This window comes from Schistocerca cancellata, chromosome 9, assembly GCF_023864275.1.
Source record: "Schistocerca cancellata isolate TAMUIC-IGC-003103 chromosome 9, iqSchCanc2.1, whole genome shotgun sequence".
Lineage (NCBI taxonomy): Eukaryota > Metazoa > Arthropoda > Insecta > Orthoptera > Acrididae > Schistocerca > Schistocerca cancellata.
Genome location: NC_064634.1, coordinates 193,361,523 through 193,375,543, shown reverse-complemented (window position 1 = coordinate 193,375,543; position 14,021 = coordinate 193,361,523). Strand labels below are relative to the sequence as shown.

The window sequence follows — 14,021 nt, the reverse complement described above, 5'->3', positions numbered from 1 at the left end:
CACCATTGTCTTTTCTTATACCTCACCCTGTAAGCTTATGATACCACTTGGTTTCTAATAAACAGTGTTGAATGAAAGTGGCAACCATGGCTGTTTCCCCATCATGGTAATTTAAATATAACTCCTTGTGGCTTGCTATTACAGTTGCACTGTCTTTTTCATTAAATCACATACTTTATTACCCACTCTCTGTTTGAATGCATAAGGAAGAAATTAGGGTTCTGTTCTATATCTCCAGTTAGATACCTGTCCTCATTTTCTTTTTTAAAACTATTGTAGATGTTGAAATCTGCTGTTATTTGTCACTACATGAAATATTTCAATTTTCTGTCTCCTTTATTTTAAGCAGTAGCGAAAAAAGCAACTGTTTTTTATACATTTTGCATCATATACCAATTGTGCATTCTTTCTCATTATGCAATATGCATATGTGTTTTGCCATATACTATTTAAAAAGTTTCTGACACAAAGAATGTTCTTGAATATCTGAAGATGTTAAAAAATTATAGAATGCCAAATTGTTTGTATATTTTAGATTGTGTGCTAAATTGTAAGCTACATAAAGTAGACCTGTGCAAGTAAGATAAAAATTTAAAAAAAGTATTAGATTTAGCACAGAAAGTCCCTTTACTACACCAGTTACAGATTAATTAATTATTGTCAGACATAGCATTTGCTGTTTAATCTAAATCATGTGCAGGTTAACAACTGTAGGAAAACACAGCATGTAGCTTAAATTTGTCAACCAAGTAATCTTTTCTTCTGTGGTTTCCTGTTTGGGAGGAAGTACATCCTTTGCTGCCATCTGACTTGGGATTTGAAACTGGCAGTAAGCTTGTCCTCATAAACTTCCTCTTTGAAATAATACTGTTACACTATTAAGGAAAGTGCTGAAGCAAGTAGATCTGAAGTAAATAAAGTAAATCAAATACTATCATAATACCTTATTCTTGCGTCTGCAGCGAGAAAATGTGAACAACAGTAATGATCAGTCTTAGAGTAGTTTTTCTTGTATAAAAATTAACTTTTGACCTCTCAGTGATTACATGTTTGTTTTTTTTGTCCTGGTCTCATTTTAAAAAAATGTATCAGTTATTAATATTGAATAATTAATTCAGTTAATCCTGACTCAGAAAGGTACACAGTTTTCTGAAATGGATACTAATTTAATAATGATCCACAAGAGGCGCTTTATTATATTTTATTTACCGCCACCAGTTTTGAACAATGGCTCATTCTCAAGCAGTACATTATAAGATCTTAAATATAAATTTTGTAGAAGGAATGAGCCATTTCAAGGAGAATGAGTCATCAATAGAAACTAGTATATAATATATATATATATATATCCAAAAAGAAAGATGACGAGACCCACCAAACAAAAGCGCCGGCAGGCCGACAGACACACAAACATACACACAAAACTCTGCTTTCGCAACCAATGGTTGCCTCGTCAGGAAAGAAGGAAGGGAAAGACAAAAGGATTTGGGTTTTAAGGGAGAGGGTAAGGAGTCATTCCAATCCCGGGAGCGGAAAGACTTACCTTAGGGGGAAAAAAGGACAGGTATACACTTGCACACACACATATATCCATCCACACATACACAGACACAAACATACACACAAAATTCTAGCTTTCGCAACCAACGGTTGTCTCGTCAGGAAAGAGGAAAGGAGAAGGAAAGACAAAAGGATATGGGTTTTAAGGGAGAGGGTAAGGAGTCATTCCAATCCCGGGAGCTGAAAGACTTACCTTAGGGGGAAAAAAGGACAGGTATACACTCGCGCACACACACACATATCCATCCGCATATACACAGACACAAGCAGACATATATATAGGTATATAGGTTATAATAGAGGGAAACATTCCATGTAGGAAAAATATATCTAAAAACAAAGATGATGTGACTTACCAAATGAAAGTGCTGGCAGGTCGACAGACACACAAACGAACACAAACATACACACAAAATTCAAGCTTTCGCAACAAACTGTTGCCTCATCAGGAAAGAGGGAAGGAGAGGGAAAGACGAAAGGATGTGGGTTTTAAGGGAGAGGGTAAGGAGTCATTCCAGTCCCGGGAGCGGATAGACATACCTTAGGGGGAAAAAGGGACGGGTATACACTCGCGCGCGCACACACACACACATATCCATCCACACATATACAGACACAAGCAGACATATGTCTTTAAATATGTCTGCTTGTGTCTGTTCTAATTTGTGGTTGGCCTGTAGGAGGATGCTCTCAACAGCCGGTGTGGATGTGGGAGAGGAAAGATTGAGGACCAGGGCCTCGCTGCGATGGAGCACTTCCTTTCACGCCGACCACCTGCCACCCTACCTAAAACCTCTTTCCTCATTACCTTAGCCAGCTTCATCCTGAGCCACAACTTCTTCACTTATGAAGGCCAGACATACCAACAATTAAAGGGAACAGCCATGGGTACCAGGATGGCCCCCTCGTACGCCAACCTATTCATGGGTCGCTTAGAGGAAGCCTTCTTGGTTACCCAGGCCTGTCAACCCAAAGTTTGGTACAGATTTATTGATGACATCTTCATGATCTTGACTCTCAGTGAAGAAGAACTCCAGAATTTCCTCTCCAACCTCAACTCCTTTGGTTCCATCAGATTCACCTGGTCCTACTCCAAATCCCATGCCACTTTCCTTGACATTGACCTCCATCTGTCCAATGGCCAGCTTCACACGTCCGTCCACATCAAACCCACCAACAAGCAACAGTACCTCCATTATGACAGCTGCCACCCATTCCACATCAAACGGTCCCTTCCCTACAGCCTAGGTCTTCGTGGCAAACGAATGTACTCCAGTCCGGAATCCCTGAACCATTACACCAACAGGTACAGAAGCAAATAACCAGAGCCACTTCCTCACCCCCTCAAACCCACACTTGTGACAGGATACTTTCCGGGACTGGATCAGACTCTGAATGTGGCTCTCCAGCAGGGATACGACTTCCTCAAATCCTGCCCTGAAATGAGATCCATCCTTCATGAAATCCTCCCCACTCCACCAAGAGTGTCTTTCCGCCGTCCACCTAACCTTCGTAACCTCTTAGTTCATCCCTATGTAATCCCCAAACCACCTTCCCTACCCTCTGGCTCATACCCTTGTAACCGCCCCCGGTGTAAAACCTGTCCCATGGACCCTCCCACCACCACTTACTCCAGTCCTGTAACCCGGAAGGTGTACACGATCAAAGGCAGAGCCACGTGTGAAAGCACCCACGTGATTTACCAACTGACCTGCCTACACTGTGAAGCTTTCTATGTGGAAATGACCAGCAACAAACTGTCCATCCACATGAACAGACACAGGCAGACAGTGTTCGTTGGTAATGAGGATCACCCTGTGGCTAAACATGCCTTGGTGCACGGCCAGCACATCTTGGCACAGTGTTACGCTGTCCGGGTTATCTGGATACTTCCCACTAACACCAACCTATCCGAACTCCGGAGATGGGAACTTGTCCTTCAATATATCCTCTCTTCCCGTTATCCACCAGGCCTCAATCTCCGCTAATTTCAATTTGCCGCCACTCGTACCTCACCTGTCATTCAACAACATCTTTGCCTCTGCACTTCCGCCTCGACTGACATCTCTGCCCAAACTCTTTGCCTTTTAATATGTCTGCTTGTGCCTGTATATGTGTGTGTGTGTGTGTGTGTGTGTGTGTGTGTGTGTGTGTGTGTGTGTGCGCGCGCGAGTGTATACCCGTCCTTTTTTCCCCCTAAGGTAAGTCTTTGCGCTCCCAGGATTGGAATGACTCCTTACTCTCTCCCTTAAAACCCACATCCTTTCGTCTTTCCCTCTCCTTCCCTCTTTCCTTCCCTCTTTCCTCTTTCCTGATGAAGCAACGGTTTGTTGCGAAAGCTTGAGTTTTGTGTGTATGTTTGTGTCTATCGACCTGCCAGCGCTTTTGTTTGGTAAGTCTCATCATCTTTGTTTTTAGATATATTTTTCCCATGTGGAATGTTTCCCTCTATATTGGTGGATCATTATTATGGTATATACACTAAATACAATTTGTTGAGGCTGTAGAACGGCAAACGTAGGAAATATTCAACAAAATTTTCTACTTGTTATAACAATATTTTTATGTTTTAGTAATGTAGTCTTTAACGTATGAGCGCAATTTTAACTCAAGTGTCTGTTATTTACTTCAGTGGATTTAATACAGCTTGACAATGCTAAGTTTTGCAAAGAAAGTATCTTTCTATAGAATTTCCAGTTGTGAGTAGATAATGATATTTAAATTATCTTTGCAGTGCAACCAATTGTTAACAATGTAATACTTGTGGCTGCTAGCTTGCAAACTATGTGTTTCTTAAACTTCCTGGCAGATTAAAATTGTGTGCCCGACCGAGACTCGAACTCGGGCACACAGTTTAATCTGCCAGGAAGTTTCATATCAGCGCACACTCCGCTGCAGAGTGAAATTCTCATTCTGTATGTGGTTCTTGAGTTGGGTTCTCTGCGCACTCTGTTTTGGCATGAGAGCTGTCTAATCCTGAATCAGTAGAAGTCACAAGATTCCTGACTGCTTGCGTTTCATGTTTATTCATTGCCAACCATAGCAGTGAAACAGTACTGTGTTCAGCAGAAGTTTCTTAGCTATGCTGCGAGTGGCGTATCTGTGGTAAAATAAATGTTAAAGCACTTCCTGGATCATACAATGATTTTCTATGGAAAAAAAAGCTTACTGCCCACAGTGAGGATTGATGCTTTGTGTCCTCGGAGTCTTTCGTGGCGGCATACATGAATAAAATGTTCTCGGTTTTCCAACCCGTCAATTCGAATAAAATCCTCAAGCTTTTGATGGCTGTCTACGCTATCATCGTCAGGAGTTCACTGACTGCTGGGGCTGCTACGGTTTCTCACTTATATAGGGATGATGACATCATCATCAGCCAATCAGATCGACCTAATGTGGCGCTCGCGCACGTATGCAGACTCGGGCAGCTATCGGAGCTATTGCCCGTGGCAGCACCGGTGACATCCCTTTGAGCACAAGCACCATATAAAACAAAGGGAGCTTGACAAGTCGGCTATAGCACATCATTGCCTAAAAAACGGACTTAAAATACAGTTCGAAAATACAAAAGTGTTGGCTCATGTGTCTACATATTGGGACTCTGTTATAAAGTAAGCAGCCGAGACTCATTTAAACAACAACAATTTCAACAAAGACCAGGGATACACACTCAGCAGGGCATGGGGGCGAGCGTTGGACATCGAAAGAAAGCAAAGACAGATGCGCGGCGCGGGAGCAGCAGTTTCAAACGTAGCGCCTGCCCTTGGTGCCACCTGATGTCACCGGTGCTGCCACGGGCAATAGCTCCAGTAGCTGCCCGAGTTGACTTAGACGCGCGTGCCACATTGGGTCGATCTGATTGACTGCTGATGATGTCATCATGCCTCTATAAGCGAGAAACCGTTGCAGCCCTGGCAGTCTGTGAACTCCTGATGTCGATGGTGGAGATGGCCATCGAAAACTCGAGGATTTTATTTGAATTGACACAGCTGGAAAACCGAGAACGTTTTATTCACAATTGATGCTTGATATAAAATTTAAGTACAGTGCATGCAGTGGCTGAGGGAGGTGGGACCTGTTCTCCATGCACCACTTCTCTCCCCATCCCAAGCTGAGTCTAATGAAAAAGTCACTTATTTTCATCCTTTTGCACTCCCTCCAGCGGCAGTCAAGAAAAAGTGTACATACTGTATTCTAAGAGGATGTCAAATGTCATGGACTGTCACTAAACGTGAAATGGCAAGATTTCTGAATAACTGGTGAATTGATTTCCTTAATTTTGGGCCAGTATGAGATTCTGTTACATTTTCTAGAAAATAATTACTCTAATTTCTTCTAATAATGAAATGGAAATAGTCATGCAAGTTTTACATAACTCATATTTTGAATGCAACAGTATGATAATCACGTAAGGCTTCAGTGCTATCATTATATAGAAAAAAAGAAAGAAAAGCCTGTTATGTCATAGAGTGAACTGCGCACATTACATACATAGTTGCTCATGTAGTTGACAAATGTGGTGTCCTTGCCAGTGTTGGCCATTCGTTCCTCACAACACCTGTCAATGTGCCATGTGTGAGACATGCTCAGAAAGTAAGTGTATTGTGACATAATGAACTTTTTTAGGGTTGGCAACACTATGTGGTAGAAGGGGATCTGCAGATTAGAGCGAGCATTGCAGGACCACAGTAGTATTTAAACACAAGTTGCAGTGCCCAGCTGTGTGGAAGATGTCAGTAAGAAATCCTGCCAAATGCAAGCCATGTGCTGTGATCTGCTACCTACTTGCGAAAAGAATAACACCTATAGAAATTTTTTTGTGAATAAAAATGGTTCATGGAAAATGTGTCGTGAACAGAATGAGTGTGTTTAAGGGGTGTAGGGAGTTTAGCAGAGGCAGAACAAATGTTCACGATACACAGAGGATTGGAAGACCTTCAATTCTGACTGACGAGTTGGTGCAAAAAATCGAGGGAACTGTTTGTGAATACTGCCAATTGACAATGGATGAAATTTCTGTGATGTTTCCACGATTCTTCAGAACTTTCTTATACCAGACACTCACAGAAATGGTGGTATACCAGAAACTGTGCAAGATGGGTCCCAAAACAGCTGACAGAGCAGCACAAGAAAAATCTGGTCAGTAGCACCCATGAAGTTCTTGAACGAGTTGAATTGGAAGGTGAGGATTTTCTGAGCTCTGTTGGTGACTGGAGATGAAATATGGGTGGCTCATTGCATGCCTAAGACAAAAGACAATTGTCAGTTGTGTCACAATAATTCCCCGTTTGCTCAAAAATTATGAACAAAAAATAAATCATAGCCTCAGTGTTCTGTGACTGAAAGGTTACATTTTGGTCGAATTTCTGCCTCAGGGGGAGACCATCAGTGCACAACAATATTGAGAGACCCTTAAAAAAAACTCAAAAGGAGGGGAATGCTGACAAGTGTAATGTGCTTGGTATTAGACTTCACCCATCCTCAAAGAGCCTTACACACCAGGGCACCCTTGGACTCATTTGGTTGGAATGTTTTGAACCATGCCCCATATTCTCCTGGCTTGGTGCCTTCAGATTATTATCTTTTCACCTCCCTGAAGGCACCTTCAAGTGGAATTAAATTTTTAATCAGCGAGCAGGTGCAGAAAAATGTTCTGAAGGGGGAAAGGAGCTGGCGGAAGAGTTCTTTAAGGAGGGCATAAAGAAGCTTGTGCCATTGCTCACCACTGAACAGGATGGTGGTTATATGGAAAAATGATCAGCTAGTGTGTCAACAATATCCTATAACTTATTTTCAAATACACATTTTTCTAAAAGAAATGTAAAAATCTAGTACACTTATTTTCTGAACATGCCTCGTATTGGTTCAGATGTACAAGGTGGACCAGAAGTCACGGTCCGAAAGTATTCAAATAACTTAACATATAGTTTCGTGTGTTATGTGGATCTGGAAATATATTCTAGATGTCGGTAGTACGACTGTCTTCTGGTAGAAGTCACTCATATTGCAATAATGCAGGCAATAATTGTTATGCATCAAACTAAAACAATGCAGGTGTCATTCCACAAATATAAGGCATGTGATTGTTTTGCTTTGCTTGTTGTTCTGGCAAATACTGTGGCATGTGATCGTATTTTGTTTTGCTGTGAAGGTGATACTATTGTATACATTTGTGTTATAATGACTGATACAGGCAGATTTACAATTGAATACCATCTTCTTAGTGTATGGATGCATGAAAAGTAACAGACAGGTGAGACATATCATGTAATTAAGGGAAACATTTTGTAATCATTTCAAGAAGAAAGCCCCAACAGAGGCTAATCTCCAGAAACTGGAAAGGCCCTTCTCAGCTTGGTCTGTGAGAGATGCACAACACAGAGGAAGATCCAAGAAATTTGACAACAATTGTGAAGTAACTGAACTCTTAAATGCACCATTGCTTTGTTCACTAGCAAAATCAGCAAGGAAGTGGTCAGCAAAGATGGAACATTCCTAGAACATTTGTGCCATGTCTTTGGATGAAGAAAGGAGGTCACCATTTATTTTGACCCTGCAGCATAAATGAATTAATTGGTCGTGATAGTAATACCCAATGTGATTTGTGTGAACAGCTACTTACAGCTTTTCCAACATTAGCAACTCGCAGTAAGGTTGTGATGACAGATGAATCCTCTTTAAATCATAGCTCCTGGTCTTGAAATCTTTATATCTTGGCAAAAAAGAGCTGTCATTGTTATGAAGAACTTAACCAACACTCTCCTCATGTTATGTTACGGACTGGTGTTACCCATGACCTTATCATCTGGCCATATTTCTTTGACGGGTCTGTGATGGGGGGGAGGGGGGGGCATTGTACCTCGATGTTATCTCGCTGACTATTACATGAACTTGATAAAGTTGACCTGCTGAACAATGTTGTTATACAACAGGATGGTGCTCCTGGACACTACTTGACTCTTGTTAAAGACTGGTTGGACCACCAGTTTCCATCATGGATTCAATGTGGCCAACCAGAAGTCCATACTAATAAAGTACAATAATTAGCTGTGGTCCTTCTTAAAGGAAAAGAGTTCTGTAACTCATATGAGTTTTGTTGAAGAGCTGAAAGAAGAGATTACCCATATCCTGACAATGACCACTCCCGAAATGCTGCACCAGGGAAGCACACACACATGGCAGTGAATCCAACTCTAAGAATGGTAGTCAGACTCCCACACCCTGCCCCCGCCCTCAGAATTAAATAAAATATTGCAGCACATGGGAAATTCTACAGTTTTTAGTTTATGGTGCTCTGGCTGTACCCTTGGCTGTTTTCTGGCACATGTTGTTTTATTAATTTTTCATGTTTTTAGCATAAGAAGTATGAGTACATTTATAAGTTTTCCAGGCTAAAGAAATTCCTTCAAGATTATGCACTCATTTAACTACTGTAGGCCAGTGGAGTGCATAATAATATGTTTTCTGGCAGTATGTTTTCATATGAAAACTTTGTTCACCACCACTTCACTACTCTATTAATTGAAATGGAAATTAGTGTTCCTAACCACCATTGGTGCTTCAGGTTTGATTGTTTTGGAAAATCTTGTTTCCACTCCCTCTATGCATCACCCTGTACTGCCCAGAATGTTCAGTTGATGATGAATTCTGACATTGTCTTTTTGTTTGTCTCCCAAAATTGCTAGCAAAAAGCTAGAGCATTATCCACTGATCTGCTGCACAGAATGGAAGTTGTTATGTAACAGAACAGTTGTTATTTGTTGTTGCCGTGTTGCAGAACCCTATAATAATATAACTTTTGCATGATGTCCAGAATATGTAATCAGTGTTGTGTTTTGTGGTATTTGCAATCTGAGTCACATGATTTTTTAAACATTTTAATCATTTGTGAGATAAGTGGGAGGCAGAACTTTCCTATTTTATTCATCACCACTATATCACCGCCTACCCAGCACAACATTTTTTTTTTCTTTCTTTTAGTTTGTAACTCAACCTCTTGCTCTGCTGTTCAAGTGTGCTGGTGTCCACATGTAAACTGCTGTGTGCATGTCGTAATGTTGTGTGTCATACTGCAGTTCCCAACCAGCTAGTAAATATGTTTCAGCAGATAACATAAGAAATTCATATATTTCATCCTTTATGGCTTTATCATAAGTATTTTGCAGTGATATATTAAAAATTAAAGGAATAAAGAAATCAAGACTGAAGCCTATGAAAAGATGAGCAATGGAGTGGGGTTTGGGGGGAGCAGATACTGTATGAAATGGTGATTGAGTGGCAAACAAGAGGTAAAATTTGAATATGGTAACTACTTAATGGAGAAAACAATAGAAGATGAAAGAGAACCAGAGAAAACAGAAGTTATAATGCAAGTCTGTCACGAGAGCGATGTATGTTCTTGAAGCCATTGTCCATACTTGCTATTCTAATTTCTGGTGGCCAGAAACATTACACAGAACCATTCTGTCAGATTGTTATAACTGCAGTTAGAGTGTTAAAACAACACATGCTATCTTGTTCTGCAGTAATTGGAAAAAATATTGGGTGATGGTCACTTTGCAAGAAAGTGTGAGAGCTTGGAAATATTGCGGGAACTGCACATCAGAAAAATAAACTGCGTTAATATTGTAATAAAGAAAATATCATCTGGCATCATTACAGATGTTGAAATTGTTACTCACTGTATAGTCAAAATTTCAATTAACGTTTACTTTTGGGTCCTAGAGAGAGATTGTTCCATTTTTTTCTGTGGTGTCAGGATCCTAGTTACCTAGCAGATAGTGTACTTCCAGAACAGTCCACTGACATGAAATCAACATTATTGTTTTAACTTTATATTTTCTGGTAAATGCTGTCTTGTTTTATTTATTTATTATTCCATTTATACTCACCTCTTAGTGTCGGTTCTATGTTTCATCTTTTCTCCAGGTACATTGAGGAACATGTTCAGAAAACTGGTGTGGCAATTGAAACACAAGGTTTTGTGATTGTTACAAGTGGCAGGAAACGAGAGACTCTCATGGTATGATGAAACACATTTCATTATTATTTATTGTTTACTTGCAGTTAGAGTGTTACACTGATTAGGAGATCTTAATTTATTTCAGTCGTGTACTCATTTACTTGCCTCAGTTCTTTTTTATAGTGAGATTTACTGAATATAATCTTGTTTCAGACAGTAAAAGTTATAGAAATAACAAATAATATTTATTGCAAATCCAAATTTTGGTCACTGTGTGGCCAGCTTCAGTCTAAAAGACACACAAAGAAGCAGTTCCAGTGATATAATGTGCATGCCTTATCATATATACAGTTGTATAAGCTTTAAATGTAAGTCAGTTATAAAATAAATACCAGTAAATGTAAGTTCAAATATGAAAACCACTTATATATATATATACAACCCAAACTGGACTACTCATGTCAGAGATTGAGTTCACACTGAGGCTGCTGTTTACAGTTGCAATACAGCTGGCTTCAGTGTACATCACACTGACCCACAGTGCCCTCTTTACATGTGTGGTGTGTTGACAATATGTATAACTTTATTTTACAGTTCACATTTTAAACATCCCAGCAGTCACTTTGATGGCTGTAACAACCTATTTATGATTACACTTCTTTGCATATGAGGACATAATTTCTGGGGACAAATATATTTCCCACATTATTACAGATTTAGTTGAAAGTTTGTTTGGTTGAATACCATACTGTGTAAGCTATAATGTATATTTATGTGAAACCTGTGAGAGAGAACTATTAAGCAGAAAGTTGTTGGGTTCATTTGACGTACCACTGCTTGTATGATAAGTTGAGATACCATTTTTGTCTGTTCTAATCTCTTAAACTGTGTGTGGCATTTAACACTGTTTTAAGAAATTTTGTTAAAATAGGTCTTTTGAACAAATTTTTCTGTAATTTTTAAATGATATTCAACTGTAAAGTATGCAGCAGTAACTGATGCCACTAATTAGTTCACTCAATTACCACCTGTATAACTGTAAAACATTGGTCACTATTTTTAGTTACAATCACTTTATTTGTTTTACGTACATAATTTTTTAAAAGTATAAAATAATAAATAAAATGATTAAACATATAAAGTATAAAATAAATATATCTAAAAACAAGGATGATGTGACTTACCAAACAAAAGCGCTGGCAGGTCGATAGACACACAAACAAACACATACAAACATACACACAAAATTCAAGCTTTCGCAACCAACGGTTGCTTCGTCAGGACAGAGGGAAGGAGAGGGACACACACACACGCAAAGGATTGAACTTTCACAAGCTTTTGGAGCCAGTGGGTCCCCCTTCTGGCAGAAGAGTTGAAGGGGAAGGAAGAGGAGTGAAGGACTAGAGAGGTTTAGGGAAAGGGATACAGTTTAGAAAAGTCATCCAGAACCTTGGGTCGGGGGAACGTACCGTACGGAATGAGAAGGAAAGACTGAGTGTTGCGGACTGCATGGGGCGAGGTTTGAAAACTTACAGAGCTTAAAGGTGGAAGACAGGGTAATGTGCAAGACAGAGATTGCTACTAAAACATTGTGCACGAATTAATAAGTGTAAGAAGCTAAGTGCATTGTACATAACATTGGTTGGAGGGGGCAGTGAAAAAAAGATGGGAAAGACAATGAAAGATGTAGAAAACTAAAATGGAGTGAAGCAAGGAGTCGTGAGGATTTCAAATCTCAACTGCTGCAGTCTCCAACAATCAGTCTTTCCTTCTAATCCCACCCGATAAGTCTCACCTGACCCAGGGTTTTGAGTGACTTTTCTAAACAGTTTCCCTTTCCCTAAACCTCTCCAGTCCTTGTCCTCCACCAGAAGAAGGACCCAGTGTCTCCAGAAGCTTGTGAAAATTCAATCCTTTTATGTGTGTGTTCCCCTGCAGCCACTTGGCGAGTTCTTTTTTATCCATCCATTTATATTATAAAATCTTGTAACATTTAGACAGTGTTATACACAAAATGAAAATGCTCAGATTGATCATTTCCATGCATTAATAGTGATTCCACCCCTCTTCTGTTCAAAGTTATATAAATTTTATATATTTTTTTCACTTCATGAATTTCTGCTACTGTGTAGTACAGAACAATTCACTTCTGTTTCAGGGTAATGCTACTCTGCATTTGTACCCACATTTCAAACCATTGCAACATATACCAGGTAAGAGTCAGTATTACTACTACTACTGCTATTACTACTACATTGTCAGTCTAATGTGTAAATATTGGAAAGTCAGGATGGAATGACAACAACATTATAAAAAGGATAAATTGCTACTTATCAAGTACAGGTGGTGTTGAGTTTCAGACAGGTGTGTTAAAGAAATTACTAAATATTTAAGCTTCTGGACAAAAATTCCATCTTCCAAAACAGCGCATGTGCGCACACACACACACACACACACACACACACACACACACACACACACACAAAGCACAATTCACAGTAGCCATTTGTGTGTGCATGTTGAGCTTGCATGTGGAGTGCACGCATGTTCGTTCTATTTCAGGAAGAGGACCTTATGTCTGAAAGCTTAAGTGTTTATCAGTTGTTTTATTGTGCCTTTCTGGAATGTAATGCCTCCTGTATGTGGTGAGTAGCGATCTTTCGTTTTCATAATAGTAATGTGTAGATACAGAATATGTAACAGGTGCAGATCCCAGAATCAAGACTAAAGCAAGACAGGGCAGCAAAGTTAAATTATAGTATTGATATTTCAAGGTAATGTCTGAATATTGGTTATTTATAGTAGATTAAATGCCTTCATTTATAAGAGTCTATTTGTAAGATTAGCTTCAGTTGAGAATAGGACCCGGTTAAAATGTTGCTATAGTAGTCATTATATTGTATGATCAAGTACAGTTGATAGTTTCGTGTCAGGAGTTTTTCAGTATTTGAAAGTCCATGCTCTGTGCAGTCATTAGGTTAAGGGAAGCTTAACAGAACTGAAGCTGTGAAGAGGAGTTGTAAGTCATGTCTGATGTCTGTATCAGTAATAGCAGTCAGTTAAGAGTCAGAGCTGGAGACTTCATCCGGCACATAGTTTTTGTCCATCAGGATGTTTGACATTGATATGATTCTAAGAGCCCAGTTATTCTTTGTAATTCTCTTCCTTGATGATGGTTACCTCAAATCTCTGTGTTAAAACAAATAAGCGAAAGAGTAATCATGGCAGTAACCATTTTCCATTGCCTCATTTGTAATAGAACAGCATATTTAATTGTGAACTATTTGAGACAGAATGTTCTCAGAAAGCTATTGTGGTGGTAAATAATTTGAGTGTAAAGGGGACCACTCACTGAATAGCAGCAGCATTGAGCCATCAACAGGCACACCCAAAGAGAAAGAAAACTGTCTGGCTTGCAGAAAAAATTATTCATCAAGCTAGAGTACAAATACATAAACAAGACACACGCATGAGCACAAACACCTGCACCTCTACATTG

The 14,021-nt window shown here is 39.6% G+C and overlaps 1 protein-coding gene across 2 annotated transcripts in view; it reads left to right on the top strand.

Annotated features, from left to right (window-relative positions):
- The window catches only part of LOC126100207 (uncharacterized), a 94,632-nt gene that overhangs the window by 27,981 nt on the left and 52,630 nt on the right, over window positions 1-14,021 (top strand). For both annotated transcript variants that reach the window (XM_049910769.1, XM_049910768.1), the window contains exons 3-4: window positions 10,489-10,582; window positions 12,681-12,735. In XM_049910769.1, coding sequence (XP_049766726.1) covers window positions 10,489-10,582; window positions 12,681-12,735 — 149 coding nt within the window. The remainder of the gene's footprint in view (window positions 1-10,488; window positions 10,583-12,680; window positions 12,736-14,021) is intronic.